Raw genomic sequence first — 26,787 nt, 5'->3', positions numbered from 1 at the left:
GACCCCGTTCCAGCCCTCGTACCATTTTTTCAAATTTCGTGCCAGAGCCGGGTATCGAACACGGGCATCCGCGGGTTGCAGCTAAACACATTAACCACTACACCACAGAGGCGGTCTCTTACACTTATACGATATAAAATGTACAGTTTTCATATTTTTCCTACAGCACTATTCGGTATTCTTTATCCTGTGAGAAAGTATCTGCGATCGTTACTGGCTGAAGACATTATTGACACACAAAATCTCCTTCGTGCCAACATAACCAGTCACCGATGAGCATGAAAATTATTCTGATAACTTTATTCTCCATTTAATCACCGCCAACAGAGAGATTGCACGTATTACCCAGTCAGGTGGCAGATTGCCATCATTAACTTCACCGAGGATTATTACACAGAGTTGTCGCTGCGGTTCAAAGAATTATATGAGCTTAATCACGTGGGTAAAGTAATTCATGTAACAACCCACACCTGTCAGAATCACATCACGTTATATCACACAAACAAAAGCGCGTGATTATTTATGTAATCACAGGTGTAATAAAGGCGGCAGTAATAAAGCTTTGAAACGTGCGTCAGTAACAGCGAGTGGAGGAAGGTATAGGTACGTGTCGACTGGCTTAATTTACCCTGCACGTGCGGGGAGCATAATGCCTAGATTCCTACACGTGGACTGCCCTACATTTACACTTGGGGTAGAGAAATAATAATAATAATAATAATAATAATAATAATAATAATAATAATAATAATAATAATAATAATAATAATAATAATGGCTTTTCGTCCCACTAATTTTACGGTCCTACGGAAATTTTATAGCGAAAAGGTTTATCATTACTTCACAGAAGACTTAAAATGTGCGTATGTCCAACCATTGTCACGTTTCTCTACGGGGTCGGATATGAAGTGAGATGAATCTTCAAAGCAAGTTTTTACGTCCGTATGCCCTTCCTAACGGCAACCTTGTGAGAGGAGTTAATGTGAAATTAATAAGGTGAAACTCGGTGCCGGCACATAGCCTAATCCTGTCGTATAGCACCTAGGGGTCTGCTCAAGGCTTAACGTCCACGTTCCGACCGACGAATCATCATCAACAGCCTAATATGCCCTCACTCCACATGAACAGAGTGGTGAGGTTTGGAATTTAATCCAGGTTTTCGACACGGAATCTAGTGATTAGAAATTATATATCACTATCTCTCCTACACTGCCGGCCAACATTCTGATGGTGAAACTTTTTTCGACCAGCGGGGCTCGGACCGGCTGACCACGGTGTCATACCTTACAGATTTGTCGACTTAACGATCGTGGCCAATACGCGGGCTATACACAGTACAGAGGGCTGGGGATATGTGTTCATAATACATGCGCTGTAAGATTAGGTAAGGTGACAAATTAGAAATAAAAAACTGTAACGTTAGCCACAGAAGCCTCTGGAGTGATGCTATTACAACTTTTAACAATGTAATCGAAATTAGAAAATGCCGTAACCAAGAAGTAAACCCCCGTATGGAAAACATTCGCAACAGTTTTGAACAAAGTGGTTGCTGTTTCATACCGAATTTCATGCTTTGTGTGTGTTTCTTTTCTGACTTTTACATAAAATCGGATGTAACGACAATCCGCTATAGCGAGTAAATTTATCGCCTTGTTATGATGGACTATTAAAGGCAGCAAATGGAATAAGACATGTCTGGCATCAGGTTCGAATTGTTGTCGTTCAAATAGTGGATGGAGCACTAGGTCAAGCGCTCCAACAGCTGTATGATGCATTTCACCAACTCAACCTCAAGAAGAACATTAAAAAACTGGGCTTTAGGGTATTGTTTTTAGTAACCTACAGCTGTATGAGAAAAACTTTCATTATTTCGAAAAATAGCACAATCTAGCCTAGTTAACCAACTTTTTTTTTTTTTTAAAGATTGCACGGATAATCCGCACACATATAGTCGGGAGTATACAGTAATAATAATAATTTTCGACTACAGGCAACATTACGTTCTTTAAACCAGGTATCAGCTGGTATTGCCTATATGAGTAAAGGTCATACCGATACCGTGCTATAGACATCATCCACTAGCGTTTAACGATAATCAGTAGCTGAAAGGAACACGAAGTTACCGTATAGTCTGCCAGAACAAGAGGCCACAATCAACCTGATATTGTACTGAGAGGCAAGGTCGAATGTCACATTTCTGATGGACATCGCATTCCCTGCTCCTGAGAGCATCCAAAAGAAGACCAGAGTGAAGGTCCACAAGGACCCACGTCTGGCGAATGAAATAAGAAATATCTGCCATCAGGATTGAGTGTTGTCTGAAAGTAGTGGGAGAATTACGAGAAGCTCTTCCACAGCTGTATGACGCAGTTCACGAACTAAACCTTAAGAAGAACAACACCACTAAGCTTCAGAGTATTAGTTTTCAAAACCTAAAGCATTATGAGTAAACTATGAATGATTTGTAGGATCTACAAGCGAATGACGTCATGAGGTCAGTAGTGTTTTCTTAGGCTGGGATAGTAATCCCGTTTAAAACAGCGGGGAGCCCCGTCAAGACCAAAATAATTATATCATAATTAAACGTTAGGGGTAGACCAAGGTATGAATATGACAAGCAGATTAGAACAGACGTAGGATGCAATAGTTACGTAGAAATGAAAAGGTTAGCACAGTATGGGGTGGTATGGAACACTGCATCAAACCAGTCGATGGACTGATGACTGAAACAACAACAACTTTTGTATACAGGTCTAGAAAGCCAAGAATAACGGCCGAGAGGATCCGTCGTGCTGACCACACGACACCTCGTAATCTGCAGGTCTTCGGGCTGAGCAGCGCTCGCATGGTAGGCCATGGTCCTTCGGGGCTGTTGCGCCATGGGGTTTGGTTTGGTTTACCAGAGGATTCGTGCTGCTCCGCAACATCTGCCTGTCGTAGTCACATTCTTTTGGCTACCTTTTTTTTTTCTAGGGGCTTTACGTCGCACTGACACAGATAGGTCTTATGGCGACGATGGGATAGGAAAGGCTTAGGAGTTGGAAGGAAGCGGCCGTGGCCTTAATTAAGGTACAGCCCCAGCATTTGCCTGGTGTGAAAATGGGAAACCACGGAAAACCATTTTCAGGGCTGCCGATAGTGGGATTCGAACCTTCTATCTCCCGGATGCAAGCTCACAGCCGCGCGCCTCTACGCGCACGGCCAACTCGCCCGGTGTCTACCCTTTTCAATGGTTTCATGAACATTAAATAAGAAGCGCGTTATGGTACGCCGCAGATCGTGGTCAGAATTCATCCATTCTGACATCATCACGCCGCCTGTTTGGTAAAAATTGACCATATATTCACTCTCTTATCCTGCAGTTCTTGATGGAAAGCTTGTTATCGTGTCATAGAAGGCAATGGTATTTTTTTTTTTTCGCAGTTCCTCAATATAGAACAGTTGTCCTGTTAGCTCATAGGTTAGTCTCGAAGGAGCGTTTTCTGCCAGGCAGAGAACTTTTTAAAGATACATGGCCTTCACTCTTTCTAATGCAGCTAAGTTATCATTCGATAGGTGCTCCCAGTTAATGTCTAAGGCGTATGTGATAATGGGGTCTGTTTGTATGTAAACGCTTTTTTCTCAGCAGCATGTAAGTTATTAGGAACGCTCTGCCATCTGTTGAATATATTTGAAAGCTGGGAAAGGTTAGAGAATCAAAGAGTATCTAGCAAGGAATAGTATTCTTCCGTGATCAGAGGAAGTGTATACTCTCTGGCTTGACAGGTAGTAATCAAACATGGCTTCATACAAAGGCAATACTAAGGCTGGAAATCACATATATCAGAATGTTAATGAAGTATGAGTCGCTTAGCAACCTATCAAGTACAGAATGTATTGCGGATTAGGGTAAGCCTTCACTAACGGTTCATCAAATTCAGATCATTCAGAGAATTCGACAACTTACTCGTCTCAATATTGCTGTGCACTTTCTTTGGATACCTAGTCATAAAGGTATTAAACACAACGAGTATGCTGACAGGCTCGCTAGAGCAGCAACGCATTTGAGCGAACGGCTAGATTCACCAGTGTCTATTCGAGACTACGTGCCACGTATCAAGCAGCGTTCCTGGACGCAAATTGAAGAAGAATGGTATATTACAAAAGGGCAACGGGGAAAACAATACGCTGCAGTCCAACCATACCCTCCTCACTCACCTTGGTTCTCCAAATGGAATACTTGTCGCCGATACATCACTTCTGTTATTCGCATGAGGTTCAATCACGGCAGTTTTGCAAATCATCTCTATCGGATAGGTGTCCTAAACTCGCCCTACTGTTCCTGTGACCGCCAAGCAATCGCTGATCTCAACCACATCTTCTTCTCGTGCCATCTTTATAATGTACAGCGGGAAAAATTCATATCAACTTTACTTTCATTGAACTTCCAACTACCACTCAACATCCAGTGCATTTTATCATCCCAACAACCAGAGGTGTATGATGCAATCACTATGTTCTTAAAATACACTGATTTAAGATTATGAAGTTTGACGTGATACTACTTCAGAAAAACTACGTAAATATACTACAATTACAATGCCTCAATTTATTCTTTTTTCTCTTTGTATGTGTGTGTGCGCATTCTGTACGGGCTCAGAACGTCATGTCTGTTAGGTCATCAGCCCAGAGGCTGGTTGGATCCTCAAATAGCACCACCAAAAGTTATGCGGTTATAAGGAAACCGCAAAAACCAATGGCAGCACCAAAATGAGGCGTACTAGGAAAGACGAGGAGTGAGGTAGTTTGCCATTGCTTTCCTCACTGGGTCAGAAAGTGCTATTGCAGCACGACTGACCCTATGAGCAACACCTTTCATAACACTCAGATGCACTAGACGTGCTCTGAATGTCATTACTCAGCACCACCCATGCCCCAGCAGCTTCCATATTGTCACAGCCATGGATGAGACTGGGACTTCGGTGGAAGCTACACTTTACTCTGGCCTGTGCTAAGAGATGGATACAAAAGTACTGTATCCATCAAGAAATGGCAGCAGGCATACCAGTATAATATTATGGAAGATTCATATGTGTATATGTATTCTCAGTGTAGGCCCTATATTTAATGTATATGCTTTGTATTCTTATGTATTTCTAGCTGGCTGTTTGGTCTGGCACCTAAAGCCAATAAATAAAAACAAGGGTAAGCCTTTGTCTGCAGTTATTTGAGTGTTCATTTAAAGATTTTATTTTATTATTACTCAAAGTTGGCTGAACATAATGTCTCATGTTTCACCGGCAGGTAATTCCGCAGAGAATGAAACAAAAATGAAACAAATCGATCCAGTAGAACGGACGGACGGATTTTCCAAAGCTGTTTTTAGTAAACTCTTTTAATATACAGATTTCGTGTGGCTATTTCCAGCCTGGAGCAGACTTTGTTAGACAAACCCTCCAATGAGAGTGGGCGGCATCTGTCGTGTATAGGAAAGTGCGTGTTATTGTGGTGGAGAATAGTGTTGTGCGGTGTGTGCGTGTTGCAGGGATGTTGAGGAAAGTACAAACACCCAGTTCCCGAGCCAAGGGAATTAACCATTTAAGGTTAAAATCTCCGACTCGGCCGGGAATCGAACCCGGGACCATCTGAACCAAAGGGCGCTATGCTGACCATTCAGCCAAGGAGCCGGACAATAATTATCTACATACAGTATATTTTACTTGCAGAACATTCCTGTCATTGATGGATCGATAATTGACGATGGCACCGACTTCTGTTTATACCCTTTGTTGACGTGTAATTCTGGTGTCCAGTCTGAATTAGCAAGACCTATAAAGAACCGGCCAAATACCCAATCGAACAGGGCTCAGACCGCGGGAGCTCTGGAACGCGTACATAAAAGCCGAAATTTATGGAGAACCAGGAGTGCTACAAAGAAAATCAATCTTCCTTGTCATTATTTCGTTCAATTTTTTTTCCAAATTCGTTCTCTCCTTCTTACTAGGTTATGTGGCATACTTTCATAATCTATGTCAGGGCCTCTCAAACGCTCAAAATCTCACGCGTGCATATCGAGGCGCAGCGACTCCGTGCACTGTGTATCGTTCCGACTCGATTCAACTCGGCTTGACTCGGATGGTGTAGTGTGCTGAGAGCGACGAAGCGTTCGGTGATAGACGGCAAGTTTATCAGTGAAATAGATAAGCGCAAGACAACATAATAATGGAGCAACCTGTTTCAAAGAAAGCAAAGACTTCCGAAAGTCCATTTCAATCAAAATGGGAACTTTCGTATTTCTTAGTCAGTCGCGACGATAAAGCCAAATGCTTAATCCGTGGGACAATAATTATGTGATAAGTTAATCAAAAAGATCTATTTTCCAATACAAAGGCTTTGCTCAAATTCTACGAGAATTTTTCGAAGGAAGATTTTCCTAAGCTGCATCGAGAAGCAGCTAAGATTATTTCTGTTTGGTTCCACATGTATATGTGAAAGGTATTTTTTTCCTCCTTTGACTTGTACGAAAACTAGATTCCGTGCGAGTAGGCCTATTTCTGATTGTAATTTAAAGAAGGCTCTCAAATTGCTGTCGGTCGGCCCCTTGTTGCCGGCATAACTGGTATCATTGGAAAGATAAAGGCAAAGAAGAGCTAGAGAAGATAAATTGTTTGCTCGAACCAAATTGAAAGAAAAGTGTTTTAACACCGGTAACGTTGCCCCATACAACAGTGTCCCCGCTCACCGCACATAAACATTTCGCAGTGAGGGGAGGATCAGCGGGGAAGGTGGAGAAGGCGAAGACAGGCCGAACGGGTGAGGCAGTTGTAGGGGAAGTGGAGTGGGGGTTTGCACTCTGGTCAACCTAGTGAAGTCGTCTCCTGCACCTTGCGCCCGTGCACTGCACGGCGCATGCACCCTGAGAGGCCCTGATCTATGTGTACCTGTTACTGTATCATTTCTTCTTTCCTTTTACTCTCCTTTCTGCAACTTCGTTGGAGTATGTCCTTCCCATGCCCGCACACATTTTTTACTCACTTTTCATGTCATTTTCAAATCTATTCTATTCCTTTTTCCTCACCAGTGATCGATCACCAAAGAATACAAATATCTAGGGATAACACTCCAGCCGTCTGCAAAATGCTTCACTACACACACAATAGAGCAAGCGACACAAGCAATTAAAGCGATAAACGAAATAAGCTTCATCAGAACACTAAGTCTTGACACAGCAATGGCGCTCTTCAAATCGAAAATCGTTCCAATACTTACGTATGGGATTGAAATTATATGGACACACCTGAATGAAAAGAACTTAACAACACTGGAAAGAGTTAAAGCAACATACATCCAAAGAGCAATCGGATTGGCAAAAACAACAAGATCCAGATTAGTCTACCTTCTCGCGCGGGAAACTTTCCTCATAGAGGATTTAAGGACAATGTACTCCCTACCTAACACAACGGCATCGGAGAACCTACTAAGGACACTAATAAGGAAAAGAGAAGAAGTACCCACGGAAGTCTATGGAACTGGGGTCATGATCGATCGTACATGGACAGCAGCAAATTTTGAGAGAAGGCACGTGTTTACAAGACTTGCAGTACATGGATTCCACCATGTCATCTGCGAAAACTCAACATACCACGAACCGTCAAACTCATGCAAGTGTACATTATGTGGACAGTTATGTGAACGATATCACTTAGAATTCTGCAGCAAGAGGAATAGATCAATCAGAGACTATGCGTCCAATGGTGCAAGTGTTAAACTGTTATAACATCTCTCACTAATGTATGGTTATTTTGCTGCAATAAATGTTTTATTTTCCTCACCAGTCCGTCGTTCCGCTTTACTTTATTTATTTCTTCTACCATATTCATCCCCCATCGTCTTTGATTAATCTGATGACTTGCTGTCTATTTTGCAACACACCGACATATACTTTGAGCTAAGATGACGTAGTCACTTCCCATACGAAAGGTTAGCTGGTGAAGAACGAGATTATTACTTATTAGAATTCATCAACGGTCAAGTGCTTGCAAGTTCACACCGTCAGTGTGAGAGAAGTCTTCCTCGTTGACATACTTGTTTTCTCTTCTGAACACTTGCATCCGGGAGATAGTGGGTTCGAACCCCACTGTCGGCTGTCCAGAAGAGGGTTTTCCGTGTTTTCCATTTTTACTCCAGGCAAATGCTGCGGCTGTATCTTAATTAAGGCCGCGGCCGCTTCCATTCAGCTCCTAGGACTTTCCTATCCCATCGTCACCGTAAGACCTATCTTTGTCGGTACAACGTAAAACAAATCGTAAAAAAATGTTCTGAATACAGAGAACGAGGTCCCATTGTTTTTTTGATACGGCAAAATATCAAAAGATTATAATGTCTAACAAGAAGGATTTGTGCTGGCTTCAAAATCAATCAATCAATCAATCAATCAATCAATCAATCAATCAATCAATCAATCAATCAATCAATCAATCAATCAATCAATCAATCAATCAATCAATCAATCAATCAATCAATCAATCAATCAATCAATCAATCAATCAATCAATCAATCAATCAATCAATCAATCAATCAATCAATCAATCAATCAATCAATCAATCAATCAATCAATCACCACTGATCTGTGCTTTGGGGCAGCGCTCAGGTGGCAGATTCCCTATCTGTTGTTTACCTAGTCCTTCTTAAATAATAGCAAAGAATTTGGAAAATTATTGAACATATCACTTGGCAAATTATTCCAATCCCTAACTCATCGTCCTATAAACGAATATTTGCCCCAATTTCTCGTCTTGAATTGCAAATTAATCTTCATATTTTTCCTACTTTAAAAAACACCACTCAAACTTGTATGTTTACTAATGTCATCTCTTCACTGACAGCTCGGAACATACCACTTCGTCGAGCAACTCGTCACCTTCTCCCAAGTCTTCCCAGCCCAAACATTGCAATATTTTTGTAACTCTATTCATTTGTCGGAAATCACCCAGAACAAATCGAGGTACCTTCCTTTGGATTTTTCTCAGTTCTCGAATCAAGTAATCCTGGTGAGGGTCCAATACACTGGAACCATACCCCCATTATCATGTGCAAAGATCTGTCCTTTAATTACCATCCCGTTTATGTGATTAACCCGATGAAGATCTTTCCTTATATTAACACCTAGGTACTTACAGTGATTCCCATAAGGAACTTCCACCCCGTCAATGCAGTAACTAAAAATGAGAGGAATTTTCCTATTAGTGAAACTCATATTTTTTTGCTATTTGTTTAACGTCGCACTAACACATCGAAGGTTTTCGGCGACGGAAGGGTGGGAGATTGGGAAGGTAGCGGCCGTGGCCTTCATTAGGGTACAGCCCCATCATTTGACTGGTGTCGAAATGGGAAAACACGGAAAACCATCTTCAGGGCTGCCGTCAGTGGGGTTCGAACCCACTACCTCCCGAATGCAAACTCACAGCTGCGCGACCCTAACCGCACGGCCACTTGCTCGGAGTGAAGCATATAAACTGACTTTTAACCCTGTTATCATCCTACCGTTGCTTCCTGCTTCTTCCTTCGTGACTTACAAACTCTAGCGAAAGCTTTCGAAACAGTAACTGATGGTGTATTAATTAAGAACTGTACGATAAAGATTGCCATATCACTCAATGAATATAAAATAACAAACACATCTCAGACAGTTGCTGTCGACGAAAGCACAGGCATTTCGAATACAAGTTAGTTGCGTGCAGCTTAGGAAGATTTTACCATTTTTGAAGAGCCCTTAAAAGTGTAATATTTACACACAGTACACAACACAATTAAAGGCGTTGATATTTTCAACGCTGTTAAGAGTGCCGTGGAGAAATTCGGCGATTTTGCAAAATTGTCCTCTGTTGATACAGATGGCACAAATGAAATGAAATGTCGTATGACTTTTAGTGCCGAGATATCCCAGGACGGGTTCGGCTCGCCAGGTGCAGGTCTTTCTATTTGACTCCCGTAGGCGACCTGCACGTCGTGATGAGGATGAGATGATGATGAAGACAACACGTACACCCAGCCCCCGTGCGATTGAAATTAACCAGTTAAGATTAAAATCCCCGACCCGGCCGGGAATCGAACCCGGGACCCTCTGAACCGAAGGCCAGTACGCTGACCGTTCAGCCAACGAGTCGGACACAGATGGCACAACATCAATGGCAACGAAAATAACGAGTTTTTGTTGGACTCTTTTTTTCTTGTTTCCATTCCCCCCGGGGCGGAGCGGGCCCCCTAAAGCGTAACGCGCTCTCTCGGGCCGGGAGAGGTGGCGAGAACAGTGAGGTGTGTGGAATGAAGAAAGTGGGAAAGGCTGAGATAAGTTGATAGAGGAGAATGGGTGAAAATGTTGAGTGATGTGTGTGAAGAGTGAAGGTTTAACTGAGAGTGCTAGGATGGAGTTGAAGGGTTAGAAGGTGGAGGGTTGCTGTGATATTGCATAATGAGGTGGTGAGGAATCTAAGGAGTTCAAACTGCGGAGGAGGTTGATAGAAGAAATGAGTTGGGGTAGGGGTGGAAGGACGGATTGATTAGGTTGAAATGGAGAAGGGGCTGGCCGGGTGCGACGTTGTGTGTTGGTAGGATGGAGAGGAAAAGGTTGGGGTGGGGAGCGAGAGGGTTCTACCTTATGGAGATGGCGGTAGATGTAGGCACCATTGCTGATGAGTGGCTGCACATCTTCGTCGGTGGGCAGATGGAGTCGGACCTTACAGGTGGGACCAGAGGCGTTTACGATTCGGAAGATTCGGCGAGCTGGAACACCTTCTGCCTGTAGTTCGTGTAGTATGTCACGGTCGGAGAGGTTAGGATCAACTCCGCGGATTACGCAACTATACATGGCTTGAGAAGATGGTGGTCAACGGTGGTTGTGCGGAGCCAGCTGAAGTGGTGACAAGTCCTTCGTCTGTGGCGAGAGAAGATGACGGTGGCGGTGATATCTGCGGTGGTGCGGTTGCTCCGATGGCGGAAGCTGCGTCGAGTGGCTGAAGACTAGGTTGAGCAGGGGTTTGAAGGTTAGGGAGAGTGGAAATATTTGCTGGTGACGGGCGTTGAAAGTAAATGGGAGGGTCAGGGTATGGATGCAAAGGACATGAAGTCGTAAGGAGAGGCGAAAGATGGGAATACGTTAGAGTCGTGATGGAAGGCTAGGTAAAGTGGAAGATGGAAGTCGTCGTCGTAGTGGTGGTCATAATGGCTAGAGAGGTAGGTAAGTTGGGGAGGCTGACTTCCAAGTTTTGGTGTCGGCCGTTTTTTTTTTGTAGCCGCCTGGGAGCTGAAGTATACAGTAGATGTGGAGCCACCCGGCCAGGCAAAAAATATTCAGGAAAATTGTCTGCGAAGAGCTGAGATATCCGCGTTGTGTTTTGAAGCGGTGTGTGTCCTCGAGAAATGTCGTGTCGTGTTGGACTCTTAAGGCAGTAACAAATCACTGTACCTACTCCGCATTGTTATATATTAAGTCCCTATTCTGTCTGTTATTCGCAGTGATATTGAGAACATGTTTCAACCGTTGAAATTGGTAACAGTTATAGATTTTTACGTCTACTTTACAATAAAAATACAATGAACTTCTCACGATCACAACTCTGTACTTTTTAAAGAAAAAATACGTTTCTTTCTGCGAAGTGTCTGTCTCATATTCACCATGATTACAGCAGTATATATCGGCATGAGTTCAAACTACGTCTATCCAGACTTCTATCGCCTTCCACAGAGATGTTGAGAAAACGGGAAAGTTTGAAGCACTGCAACTGGCACCAGATATCGAATACAAGACCAATGCAGTTATGACCGTCATACTTGAACTGTTAAGTGATACATATTATCTTTCATCCATCTATGAAAATGAAATAGGAATCCTTCCGTAGAGTTTGCGAAGTGACATCATATTTTGATCGCGGGTGATTCGTTATAGGTGACTGCATGGAAGAGATATGATTCGGGCGAGATTAAATTTCACATATTTGTTTCTCAATAAAATGTCTTGCATGCAGTGAGGTGAGATTGCTATTTTGTTGCACGTAATAACATTAACGGCATCTATTGGCATTAGACTGAACCAAGTCCTACTGCCTGGTTTGAGGATTTTACGTATTGAAAACGAAAACTGATTTAAGAAAATCGTGAATTTCCCATCATTCAGTCCTTTTGTTTTTGGGGGTAAGAAATGGGAGTTTCTTAGCGTGAAAATTATGCCCCTTAACACATCTTGTTCCGAGAATACCCGATGAGTTGGAAAAATCTCAGTTATCTGCACTGGCGGGGGAAAATCGATCTAGCCGAAAAGCGGAATTTTGCCTCCCGTCAGACACAAACCCCTCATTGCTTGATTTTGTTTTAAAACTTAGTGACGGAGTATTAGAGGGGGTTGGGGGAAAACCTCATTTCTTAGAAAATAAATTTCTAACATTTAGTGACAATTAGGTTAAATCTGGAAAAGGTCGAAAGATTGTTTTTCCTATTTAAAACAGGTAAAAGAGCCAAGGGCCGCGGTGTTTGAATCGTGTATTCTAGTAATGGGGAGAAGCAGTTCACCTCTGCGAACTAGTTCATTCACTCTCGCTCCCAAGAAAGAACTACTTCACGAACTACTTCGCGAACTACTTCACAATGTGCAATTTTCCCGCCAGAGCGCTCTGCAACCACTGAAGTAGTTCGTACGCGAACATGTTCCTTCTCATCCCTTCACACAAGGCTTCATCGCTTCGCGAGCTTTCCAAAACGAGGAAGTACACAAAGTGGACAACAGATAGCACGGAAGTGCACTTCTCTCTAACATTCGTAGATGCTACAGAGGTGAACGTTCCTATTACCGGTAATTGCAATTCACAATCTCTCCCCCCGCCCCCAAACCCTCAGGAATGTAAGTGTATGAGAAATAATATTTCTTTTGAAAGATAATAAAAATTTCTGTTAGATATTGTCGACAGTTTTATACTTGAAAATGAGATGTTTTAAACGCTGATCTATTATCGCAAGAGAACCCTTTTCTTGATGGCGATTTCATCCCCTGACTGAAACTTATAACGTCTGAGCGTTAGTCAACTTTTTTTCGCCGGTAGCGCTAAACGTCAGACCCCAACCCTCGTGGTCCTTTGTTTGTATAGTGGTCTTAGAGATAAAGTTCGTGAAGTAGTGCTGTGATTTACGGAAGTTTCTGTTAGTGATAATGATTGTTTTGCGTGTGAAATTTATTTTATTCTCGTAGTGCACTAGTGTTGGAATTAGGTGTAGGCTACATTTTATTAATTCAGTAGTGAGTACAGTAGTTTTATGTCCTGTACATAGGTTAGCCACATTACTTTACTCAGTTTCATTCATAGTGTTTTCGCGGTAACAGATAACGACATACACTATTAGGTTACATCCTAGTTTATTCTTGGTCAAGCATTCCTTATGGCTACTCGTTCCAGAAAATGTAGCCAAATTTGGGGCTTCTTTACTGATCTAGGCGATAATAAGGCAAAGTGTAAATTTTGCTCTAAAGTGATATCCTACAAAGGAGGGAACATTTTAAATTTAAATCGTCATGTCCGAACAGTCCATCCCACCGTGTCATTGTCTGCTCAACGTTTGGCCCCTCCGCGCCCAGACTCTCCGGACGATCCAAATGCTTATCCGGCGACCTCCTCATCTTCGGTCTCTTCAAGTACCATCGCTCCTACAAGCATAACATCGATAATGACTACGACGATAGCAACAACAACAACAACAACAACGCCACATGTGACTCTCGGAAACAGTGCTATTTCTGCATATTTTCCCAAGCCCCTCTCTAACAGAAGAAGTCAGGAACTCGATTTTTTGCTACTGAAACTAATAGTGAACAATTATTTACCGTTTCAGATAGTAGAGAGTGAGGACCTGCAGAGGTTCATTTCTAAATTAAATAGTGCCTACAAAATGCCGAGTCGTAAGACTTTAAGTAATACGCTACTCCCCCAATTGTACACTATGACAAAAGAAAAAGTGAGGAAAGATGTGCAGTCGGCAAGTAATGTTGCAGTCACCACGGACAGCTGGACGTCTTCCAACAACTAGAGCTATGTTTCAGTGACGTGCCACTATTTAGACGCCGACCTCAAACTGAAATCTTCATTGCTGGAGTGCATTAAGTACGACCAACAGCATACAGCAGCCAACTTAGCTGATAATTTAAGAAGAGTCTCTGAGGAGTGGAGAATTGAACATAAAATTGTTGCAGTTGTCACTGACAACGCGCCTAATGTTGTAGCCGCTGTGCGACTAACAGGGTGGAAACACATACCCTGCTTCGCGCATACGCTGAACTTAATTGCTCAGTGTGGTCTTCAGGTAATAAAAGATCTGCTGAGTAAGGTGAAATCCATTGTGGAGTTTTTTAAAAGAAGTCCCCAAGCTTGTGAGAAACTGAAAGCTATGCAGGAACAACTCGGAGAGGCAAGTCTTCGCTTGAAGCAGGATGTGGTCACCAGGTGGAACTCCACATATTATATGTTAGAGAGAATAGTTTCAGTAAAAAACTCTTTAATGTCTGTGATAGCCATCAACTACCCCGAACTTCGAAATCTGTCAAACGAGGACATCACTGTTATTCAGCAGGTTTGTGAATTATTGAAAGCATTCAGGGACTGTACTGAAGAAATTAGCAGTGAGAAGCAGGTCACGCTTTCTAAAATCCTACTTATGCAACGGGGTCTCAAGAAATGGTACAGTCGTTTCAGCAACAATCCAGTTGTCGACAACCAATTGAGACTGATGGCGGCCAGCCTCTTGGAAGCGTTAGACAAACGATTTAGAGGGGCTGAGGAAAATAGTTTATTTTCTCAGGCCACACTTCTGGACCCACGGTTCAAAAAACTAGGGTTTTCTGAAGTTAGGTGTTTTGAACGGGCAAAGCAATCGCTCATTGCTTACTGCGAAAAGCACCGACCTTCAACAAATACGTCACCAGTTTTATCAGAGCAAGTACCGGTAAACCAAGTCACAGGCTCTTCCATTTGGGACGATTTCGACGACAGTGCGTCGAAATTGGTTGGTCTCTCAAACCCTGCAACTGCAGCAATTGTTGAGGTAGATAAATACCTCCAAGAACCCCTTCTACCACGACATTAAAATCCCTTGTACTGGTGGCAAGAAAGGCGCCAAGTGTATCCAACCCTGTTCGAAATGGAAAAATCCCGATTGTGCATTGTCGCTACGTCTGTTCCATCTCAAAGAATTTTTTCGAAGGCTGGGCAGACAATTAGAGACAGGCGGACTCGATTAACTGGGAAAAAAGTTGAACAGATGTTGTTCTTAAACTCAAATTTGTAACTTTTCGTTAAGACAATATCTTCCCAGACGGGATGATTGTGTAAATAATACTAAGTTTAATTTTGCGTGTATGTGTGTGTGTGTGTGTGTGTGCGTGCTTAAATACTGTGCAATACCAGTTTGCTGCTGTGAATAATAACATACCGGTACTGCTTCACAATGAACTACCGGAGTAATGGGAGTCACCACTTAAGACAGGTAAGATTTTCCCTTAAGAGCTAAGTTATCTATTACATGTCATTTTTCGCTGAACTGTGAAGTAACTAACTTTTTTTGTATTGCTTGCGAGTTCTAAGAAAAGTTCGTTATCATTGTTTACAGTTCATGAGTGAGCTGTGACACGTTCGCTCTCCTGAAGCTTCCTGCCGCTATAGTTTCGCGAAGTAGTTCCGTAAACAGTCCATTCACCTCGTTCGTGAAGTCGTTTGGTCTCTATATGCAGTTCGCGAAGTAGTTCTCGAGGGACGAGTAAAAGCGTCACAGCTCATTCGTGATATTCTTTGGTCTGTATATACAGTTCGCGAAGTAGTTCTCGAGAGAAGAGTAAACACTTCACAGTTCGTGGGAGTGAAGTAGTTCCCGAGAACTAGTTCGTTCGCGAACTACCCATCACTAGTGTATTCAGCTTCTTGGTCCTTACGGCCTCTTTTAAGAGTAGGATGCCAGGGTCGGTTGAGTGGCTAAGGAGGATTCTACTTCTGATCATCATTTCTATTTTATTTATCTGAGATCTAATAATCGGAATACGAAGTTCGTGTCGTATATTTTGTTATATTTCAGTATTGGGGCTCTAGTCATCATTCTCAAAGTTTTGTTTTGGAAAACTTGTAATTTTGAAAGTTAAGTTTTGGAAATACAGGCCCAGGCCTCACAACCATACAGCAGGATAGGTCTGACACATGCTAGGTAAATAATTCTTTTAATACTTGTTGTGAATATTTAATTCCTAGCAGAGGTCTCAGAGCAGGTACCCGTGCCGTAGCTCGTTGTAAGGCCTGTTCTCTTTTATGTCTCTACCACTGATCTCTATACATGGATCGCTGATGGCAGCTCTCCGCTGCAGGAGAAAGTACGCCAAGTTGAACGCGCGGTCTGCCATGTTGGTGTACCCATCCTAGAGCTCTCTTTATAGGGAGGCAATGATAATACAATCAGTTTTAAATCGCAATTAATGGCGCATTGGAATAATTAAAAATATAGGGACATGTTCACTCAAAGCATAAGGACATTGGGAACACCGGCAAGTCATTCCGGGGTCAGTAAATCTCCGGGATAGCAATAAAAACGAGTGTATAATAACGGCCGACAAATATTAACTTAGGTGCTGAATACATGCAATTAGCGATCGGTAATATAATAGGAGTGAAAAACGGTTTCTGGAAACATTGCTGTAAATTTTATACATGTATGCCACGAAATTATGCATTCTTAAGGGGAGATATGGCTGAATATTTCGTATTTTAAGCTAAAAACTCGGTTTGTCTTTTTATTCATACAAAAATAGTCCTATTCTTCCTATTTCAGAATTTTTTTTATTAATTCCGGCTTGTTTAAAGCTTGTAGAAGCCATTTAATATGAGCCCGCAGGACATTCAAAAGCCCAGAACCACACCCACTTCTCCTGTAACGGCATAATGATAGTTGACTGTGTGTTTTCCGCTGGATATTCAAGTATTTCGCGCCGTATTTGCCGTAGAAGTACACTTCGGCATGCTGACAGTCACTTGTTTCCTACGTAATCAGTAATCGGGAGATAGTGGGTTCGAGCCCCACTGTCGGCAGCCCTGAAGATGGTTTTCCGTGGTTTCACATTTTCACACCAGGCAAATGCCGGGGCTGTACCTTAGTTAAGGCCACGGCCGCTTCCTTCCACTTCCTAGGCATTTCCTATCCCATCGTCACCATAAGACATATCTGTGTCGGTGCGACGTAAAGCAAATAGCAAAAAAAATAAAAAAAATAGTAACTACGTAATCAATACAATTACGTTATTTTAGGAAATATTGTAATTTGAACTGACGGAGAGAATGTTGTACCTCTTCCAAATAGTACTCAATTTATATCTGCCACACATGTATACTTTGATAGTTTAAATATATTATGTATTTGTATTATTTACATTTAGGAATTCGTATTTGTGTTAATCGTAGTAGTACAAGTATGGCTCCCTTGTTTGTTTATATTTTACTAACATGCAGAAGTAACATGTGGTTTCAATTCAGCGAGTGAAATATCTAAACTAGTGATTTTTCATTGATGTATTTCATATTAATTCCTTTGTAAATGTGTGGCGTGTTGCAATAACACAGCACAGAACACCCGTGTAACTACAATCAGGGGGCCTGGCGTCACTGAACTAAGCATAAACAAAGCAAGCGCGCTCCTCGTAGTCTACTGCACCGTGCGCTCGCTGCCATCTTACTACGCCAGTCAACTTCTATTCGGCTTACTGCTACCCAAGCTACCGGGCATCCATGTATAGAGATCAGTGGTCTCTACTCATTCAGTGAAGTGAGGTTGTCATTTTGGAGTAAGTAGCATATTAACATCCTCTAATGGCATCAAACGGAACCAAGTCCTCCTGCATGTTTTGATGTGTTCGTATTGCATTAAAGAGAGCACCATTAGCACGTGATAATCATTCAATAATTATGTAGACATGATAATAAGCTTTTATCGTATCAGAAATAATTGTGAATTTCCTTACGATCCTCAAAGAACTTTGCTTCGCGTCTTCAGAAGGATTATTAGATAATTATTAGAGAAGCTTTGCTCGTGAACAGACAAGATTTTCTTCTTCTAATTCTTCGTTAACTTCTTAATCTTCAGAAATATTGGAAAACAAGAAGAAAAGAGGAGGAGGAAGGAGAATTTTAAGAGCTCCCTGTATATTTTCTCTTCTTGTTCTTCAATCTATTTAGGAATTTGAACTTAAACGGGTTTGCCATAAGACAGAGTCTTGTACGATTTTTATGTTTTTGGGATATAAAGGGTTCCTTAAAGAAGCACAGACCCACGCACAGCCGCCTCGGCATTTGTAGCTAGGTAGCTTTCCTTGAAGGCAAACCTCTTCCACAACTCGGCTATCATCTCCGGTATGGTACTTCTTGCACCCACTAACAGTCAATCAATCAATACTGATCTGCATTTAGGGCAGTCGCCCAGGTGGCAGATTCCCTATCTGTTGATTTCCTAGCCTTTTCCGAAATGATTTCAAAGAAATTGGAAATTTATTGAACATCTCCCTTGGTAAGTTATTCCAATCCCTAACTCCCCTTCCTATAAATGAACATTTGCCCCAGTTTGTCCTCTTGAATTCCAACTTTATCTTCATATTGTGATCTTTCCTACTTTTATAAACGCCATTCAAAACTATTCGTCTACTAATGTCAATCCACGCCATCTCTCCGCTGCCAGCTCGGAACATACCACTTAGTCGAGCAGCTCTTCTTCTTTCTCTCAATTCTTCCCAACCCAAACATTGCAACATTTTTGTAACGCTACTCTTTTGTCGGAAATCACCCAGAACAAATCGAGCTGCTTTTCTTTGGATTTTTTCCAGTTCTTGAATCAGGTAATCCTGGTGAGGGTCCCATACACTGGAACCATACTCTAGTTGGGGTCTTACCAGAGACTTATATGCCCTCTCCTTTACATCCTTATTACAACCCCTAAACACCCTCATGACCATTTGCAGAGATCTGTACCCTTTATTTACAATCCCATTTATGTGATTACCCAAATGAAGATCTTTCCTTATATTAACACCTAGATACTTACAATGATCCCTAAAAGGAACTTTCACCCCATCAACGCAGTAATTAAAACTGAGAGGACTTTTCCTATTTGTGAAACTCACAACCTGACTTTTAACCCCGTTTATCAACATACCATTGCCTGCTGTCCATAAATGGTGACGGAGTTTACACGATATTTCTCCATGATGTAATTGGATATCGGGACGTAGCTTGCCTGCTTCTCAGAGTGCATATCATGCGGAAATCTCTCTGTTTACCGATGACTAGAATGCGGACATTTCAAAGCAGACGGGAGTAGAGACACAATATAGAACAGGCCTTACAACGGGCTACGGCACGGATACCTGCTCTGAGACCTCTGCTACGAATTAAATATTCACAACAAGTATTAAAAGAATTATTTACCTAGCATGTGTCAGACCTATCCTGCTGTATGGCTGGGAGGCCTAGGGCTGTATTACCAAAACTCCACTTTCAAAATTACAAGTTTAACAACTAATGACTAGAGCCTCAATACTGAAATCTAATAAAAAGTTATGACACAAACTTCGTATTCCGCTTATTATAACTCACATAAATAAAACAGTAAATATCACCAAATCTAGAATCCTCCTTAGCTATTCAACTGATCCTGGCTGGACCCTACCCTTAAAACGGCTCAGAAGGACAAAGAAGGCGAACACACGATTCAAACATCGAGGCTCGGCTCACTTACGACCAGTTTTAAGTAGGAAAACAACAAATCTTTCGGCTTTTTCCTAATTGAAACTAATTGTCACTAAAATGATAAATTCGTTTCCTAACTAGTGAGGATTTCTCCAATCCCCTCTAATAGTCCGACACTAAATCTGAAAACAAAATTAAGAGGTGAAGAGGTTTATTTTCTGACAGGAGGCAAAATGCCGCCTTTTAGCCAGATCAATCCCCCCCTCCCCCCCCCCCCCCCCGCCAGTGCAGTAAACAGAGATATTTTCCGACTCATCGGGTGTTCTCGGAAACAGATGAGTAACGCGATATAATTTTCGCCTCGTCGGAGGCCATTCGCAAACACATCGGCCGGGTGTCCTCCCTGACGCCGAACTCATTTGAGGACTTAATGTAGATGAAATGAATTTGTGCAAGGAGACGGAAGGAATCGGGTGTAGCCTATGGATAGAAACTGTTCCGGCATCCGCCTGGAAGTGAAAAAGGGAAAACGCCGGAAGCTATTCTCAGGCAGGCCGACGATGGAGTTCGAAACTTTCAGTCGCTCTAATGCAGAGATCGGCTCCATAGCGCGTCCACTCCATTCGGTAACGGGGAGAAGTGAATAAATAGGTTCAAAAGACGGAGAGAGAGGCACTCATAGAACGAAACGAAGACTAAAAATAGTAAAATAAAATTTGGCCCGAACGAACCCAAATGTGCCAAATAATGCTTATCTCTACAGAAATCTTTCATATATCAACACAGGGAAAATAATCATTTTGCTCAACTTATGACCTAAGAGGAACACTTAAGTTCTATCAAATTTCACTCACATTGGTGGCTCAGACGGTCGAGGCGCTGGCCTTCTGACCCAAACTTGGCAGGTTCGATCCTGGCTCAGTTCGGTGAAATTTGAAGGTGCTCAAATACGTCAGCCTCGTGTCGGTAGATTTACTAGCACGCAATAGAACTCCTGCGGGACTAAATTCTGGTACCTCGGCGCCTCCGAAAACAGTAAAAGTAGTTAGTAGGACGTAAAGCAAGTGACATTATTATTATTACTCTCATTGGTTTGATGGTTTTTGTCATATCCTGAAGTGATACGTGAGTGAACGAAAGCTATTTTGCATTTACATACATACAGATGATGTTTATTAGCACACTTTTCTATTGGTAGATTGAAAATTGATTACTGTAGCGTGAAGTAGACAGGGATTGGAGAGATTAGTAGAGTAGGCTACGAAGGCAAGATTGAAACTCCTAATAATTATATCTACCACTTTGCCACCAGTACGGGAATTTGGAATAAAGTACGACAGTAATTAAAACTGGTTAGTGCACCTGATGCTGCAGGCAAGTTAGAAATACACATGAGGTAATAAAGACTTGGTATACCTTCAGGACATAAAGAGCTCCATAAAAAGCATGTTGACATTAGAATTCCTCGTAAAATCATGGTCATTTGACAAGGAGAAGAAATACTCTATTATTCAGTTTTTATTCCGCGCAGCGCCTTATATTATCATATTATCGTGACTGTGCATATAGCTGATGCATTATTGTCAGCATTCCAGAGTCATTTGTGGGGATGTATAATAAGATTTTACAGTCACGAGTTTCAAGGATACATCATTAACTTGTTATGGACACCCAGTTACTTTAATCTTTATAGTACACACCACAGGAATAACTCTGCGATACCTCGGCGGCAGCAAACGACAATTCGATAGCAACAATATTTTACAGCACACAATCTTCAGCAGAAATCAAACTCATTTGACATAGTCTCAAAATTTGAGAGCGTGTCATTGTAAATTGCATCAAGAATATCGTTAACGTCTACCACACGAGTGTGGTGACACATATGATATGCGACCACTCGTGTTGCAATACGTCTATCAACCACTCGCGGGTTAATGAATCCATCATAGGATATGCACGAATCACTTGCTGCCACATGTATAGGCGTGCGCATCTCCCGCCCTTTGTAAATGGACATGACAGAAGTTGCTAGAAATTGCCTCACTGTGTGTTGACAACAAATACATACAATAGTAGTAGCTAATGATACATGAGGAGCAGTAGACATGCGAAAGATATCTGAAATAGTTTCACTCCTATTATATTATTTTTCGAAGTTCCGTTGAAGGGAACTTATTTTTTAAAAGAAATGTTAAATACGTCTCTAAGTTTGTTCTGGGTGTGGGATTGTTGGAATCACGTGGCAATCAGTAGATCCACGGTTCCATGGAAGTGTAGCTCAGCAGAAACATATTTATTAAAAAAACACAGCTCGTCACGTAGCGCCATGAATTCGTCCGTCGTGTTCGGCTCTCTGTGTAATTAACAGGGAGTGAGTGAAGTAAAACTGATTGAGAATTCACGTCAGGCAACGAAGATATCACTGCAAAGACCGACAACGACTGCAATCCCCATTTATTCTGCCGCTTTCTTCCTTAAGAGAGAGGAAGCAGGCCTGTATGTGACAGTTAACACAGGGCCATAGCTATCGGGCCCTCAATTGTATGTGCCTGTTGACGCCATGATGATAGCCACGGGATCCTCAGTAGGCATCTTATGTGATTGTTGATAACAGGACAATAGGCAAGGAACATCCAGTTTCGCGTCACTCTCGGGACCAAAAGTTCTTCGATTTTACATGACCCCTTTGCTGGTATGGGCTAGAGCAATTTTGTTACTTTCATTGATCAGTCTCAGCTTTATCCTTGGCTTTGACAAGATGAAAGTGACTGAGGTATGAGTGATGCTAGTAATGCCATTCCTTCTGCAGCCAGTCCCTGCTATGAGTGGTGTGAAAATATTGCTCATAGGGTCGGTTGGTGCATGCATTTCAGTGGGCTTGGCAGACTGATATGTAATAGCAATTTCTGGCTCAGTGAGGAAAGCAACGGGAAACTACCTCACTCCTCATTTCCCTAGTACACCTCTTCAGTGATGCCTAGGCCATCTACGACAGCTGATGGCGGAGCTGTTGAGGATCCAACCAGCCTTCGGGCTGAGGACTAAACAAACATAATACCGTTAAAGCCAAAGGATCTGTCATACCAAGATTAAAGCTAAGCGATCTCCCGTTTCGGGGACTGCCTAGCCGAGGCTTTAAGGCCGCACTCAGTTCAACGGGAAGGACGTCGGCTCGATTCTCCGTTAGGAATTTGGAAAATTAGAAACAAGATTTCCCCTCTGGAGTGGCACGTATACTAAAGTTCACTCTGCACACTCCAAACGAGAGTACCAGATTAATTCCAGGGTGCAATAGTAGTCAGACTTAATGGTAACCACTCTACAGCATATAGTGCCGAGGTTCTGAATTATGGAAGACTTTACCTCCCGCTTCTTCAGAGCTTTCAAGATTTGTTCGGAGAGGTTCCTGCTTTTCATTAACCTATCTCCTGTTTTTACTTCATTGCCTGTATCGTGCTCATAGCCACGAGACTATTGGTACCATGGCTATAGCCACGTTGATATCTTACCTGTAACCACGGGACTATCAGTTTTACATGACTGTTGATATCGTACTTATAACGACGAGACTGTGAGTTGTACATGACTTTTGATATCGCACCTATAATCACGAGACTATGAGTTTTACATGAGTTTTGAAATCGTACCTATAACCACGAGACTATCAGTTTTACACGGAACTGGGTAACTCGCTCCCCCATTCCAGACCGTTATGTTGCCAAGACATGAGAATACATGTTAGAGATGTCGAAGTGTTTTACTGAATGTGTTTAATATGACGAAGGTAAGTAACTGTACCGTGCGAGTTGGCCGTGCGGTAAGGCGCGCGCATCTGTGAGCTTGCATTCGGGAGATGGTGTTTTCGAACCCCACTGTCGGTAGCCCTGACTACATTTTTCCGTGGTGTCCAATTTATACACCAGGCTAATACTGGGGATGTAACTTAATTAAGACCACAGCTGCTTCCTCCCCTCTCCTAGCCATTTCCTATCCCATCGTCGCCATAAAGCTGTCTGTGTCGGGGCGACATAAAGCAGATAAAAATACGTAACTCTAATCCTGTCATGATCATTACCCAAGTAGTGAGCAGTAACGGAGAATGTATTGAACGCTAAAAATTTAAGGCAAAGATGCAATTAAAAATAGAATATAAGAATTTAAATTTTGCAGTGGCTACTTACAGATTGGAGAGGCTTTCGAGAGGCTCAAAGACGGTCTCAGGCAGTGCATGAAGGAGATTGTTTGACAGATCCCTGCAAAAGAACAATATGGTTGAGAACATTCATTTACAAATGCACGGTCTATGTGATCGCAATTTACTTTATGCTTATGTTTCAATTTATTGAAGGCTGCACCGCAGGTAGGTGTGGTAGGTCTACATTATTTTCATTGTTTTAGCAACCATGACATCAAGATCAACAGTGCTATGAAATTTTGTCTCCTTATTAGATTTGGACTTGCAGAAATTTAGGAATATTATGGAGAAGATTAGAAATTGGTATATATATTACTGAATATCTTTTCCTCTTACGGACAAGTTGCAATGAAAGTGTTATAACGTTGGGTAGTCAGTCAATATTTGACATAAAACTACAAAAGCTTAAGTACCAAAAAGAAGTGTTCTTAATTTCGTCCCCCAAGAAATTTGTTTAGAGCACAATTAATTTTAATATATTTTTCATTCTAACCTTACCAAACACTTTTCCTATAAAATGACTTGAAGGCCATTTATGAAAACAATTTACTTGGTATTCTTTTTACCATAGTGTTTCAGCGTTGCTCGTGGGATATTAAACGGTTTACTTGCACGTTTTTAACCCATTATATTGTCCCTCACTACCTTAACAGCTCTTCTCATAGCCTCCTTAGCCCACTACTTGCGTTTTCCCATCCGCAAATAATAATCAACTTCGTAAATAACCAATAAAATGAAGGGGGCGAAATTACGAACATTCCTTGATTTATTATAGCGGCCGTTACAGGAATTCACGCCAACCACCTGGCGATTACACGCCAGGAACTATACCACACAACTGAAATGCAGTCCAGTATTTCATACACATATCAGTGCTCACTCTAGTAATAATACACTCAATTTGAATGCTGCACTGACTCAGCTCAGCATGAAACATGAATCCTCCTCTTACACGGAAAGTAAACGTGGTGCATACAACCAACTCTCACAACAAGACAACGGGATGAGGCTACTCGTGTGCTCGCGGCTAAACATTAGGTATCAACCTTGCAAACTGGAAATACCTCTGGGGACGAAATTAGCTGCCGGGAGGGAATCGAACGTAGGACCCTTTGAAGTGAAGGCTTCAACGCTGACCATTCAGGCAAGGAGTCGGACTCATATAACTTACAATAAAGCTATCATATTGTTATACAAATGGAGATATTCAATACAATGATCTAAATATAATATTATAAATAATTATTTAGATAACATAATTTCAGGCCTATGTTCATCATCATCATCATCTGTTTACCCTCCAGGTTCGGTTTTTCCCTCGGACGTAGCGAGGGATCCCACCTCTACCGCTTCAAGGACAGTGTCCTGGAGCGTTAGACTCTTGGTCGGTGGATACAACTGGGGAGTATGACCAGTACCTCGCCCAGGCGGCCTCACCTGCTATGCTGAACAGGGGCCTTGTGGAGGGATGGGAAGATTGGAAGGGATAGGCAAGGAAGAGGGAAGGAAGCGGCCGTGGCCGTAAGTTAGGGACCATCCCGGCATTTGCCTGGAGGAGAAGTGGGAAACCACGGAAAACCACTTCCAGGATGGCTGAGGTGGGAATCGAACCTACCGCTACTCAGTTGACCTCCCGAGGCTGAGTGGACCCCGTTCCAGCCCTCGTACCACTTTTCAAATTTCGTGGCAGAGCCGGGAATCGAACCCGGACCTCCGGGGGTGGCAGCTAATCACGCTAACCACTACACCACAGAGGCGGACCAGGCCTATGTTTTGAAATAAAATATTATTAGTCATGTGAGAGGGAATGTTCGTGCAAAATTTCATACAATGCTGGCAGGACCACACCTTAGCAAACTACGCTACGATGGCACCGGCTGAAACTCGCGGTGTTTTTGTGTTTGATGCTGATATCTGGGAGTGGCTCCCAGGACGGTGTTGAGTTACACGTGTACATTTAGCAACACCGCCTCGGTAAGCCCATTTGAATTCGCCGGCGAAGCGATCTCATTGGGCCGGGCTGAGTGGCTCAGACGGTTGAGGCGCTGGCCTTTTGAGCCCAACTAGGCAGGTTCGATCCTGGCTCAGTCCGGTGGTATTTGTAGGTGCTCGAATACGTCAGGCTCGTGTCGGTAGATTTACTGGCACGTAAAATAAGTCCTGCGGGACAAAATTCTGGTACTTCGGCGTCTCCGAAAACTGTAAAAATGTAGTTAGTGGGATGTAAAGCAAATAACATTATTATTATTATTATTATTATTATTATTATTATTATTATTATTATTATTATTATTATTATTATTATTATTATTATCATCATCGATCTGGTTGGCTAACTTCAGCGGCTGATAAAAGGACAACTGGGTGAGATATCGATTAATTTACAAATTATTTGTGAGTGTAACCAACTGCTCATATACCCGGTGCACACTGTTTCGGAACACCCTGTATACAGAAACTTATGCACAAACAAAACAATCGCGAGGTCAATAAGTAATATAGGTAGACGTTGGATGTGATGTTCCAGAAGGTACACGTACAGGCGTCATTTCATTTTTAAACGTAGGTATTTACTTAACTTGTGCATGTTTTAGTCACCAAATACCAAAATAAGTGGCAAAGGGTTAGTTTCATCACTAGGGCTCTTCTTCTTCTTATTTTCTTGTCTATTTCAATCCACTGCTGGATATAGGCCTCTTCCATATGCTTCTATTGTCTACTTGGAACCAGCGTGTTCCAGCCAACAATTTTATGTCATCGATCTATCTCGTCTAGGATCTTCCAATGCCTCTCTTGTATTCCCATGGTCTCCAGTGCACAATCCTGTTGTAGTATTGTCGAGCTATGCGTCCTACCCATT

General features: G+C 42.2%; 1 protein-coding gene across 2 annotated transcripts in view; it reads right to left on the bottom strand.

Annotated features, from left to right (window-relative positions):
- The window catches only part of Lgr3 (Leucine-rich repeat-containing G protein-coupled receptor 3), a 487,929-nt gene that overhangs the window by 113,650 nt on the left and 347,492 nt on the right, over positions 1–26,787 (bottom strand). For both annotated transcript variants that reach the window (XM_068227013.1, XM_068227014.1), the window contains one exon: positions 23,914–23,985. In XM_068227013.1, coding sequence (XP_068083114.1) covers positions 23,914–23,985 — 72 coding nt within the window. The remainder of the gene's footprint in view (positions 1–23,913; positions 23,986–26,787) is intronic.

Source organism: Anabrus simplex, chromosome 3 (genome assembly GCF_040414725.1).
Source record: "Anabrus simplex isolate iqAnaSimp1 chromosome 3, ASM4041472v1, whole genome shotgun sequence".
NCBI lineage: Eukaryota > Metazoa > Arthropoda > Insecta > Orthoptera > Tettigoniidae > Anabrus > Anabrus simplex.
This window is presented reverse-complemented; position numbering and strand designations above follow the sequence as displayed.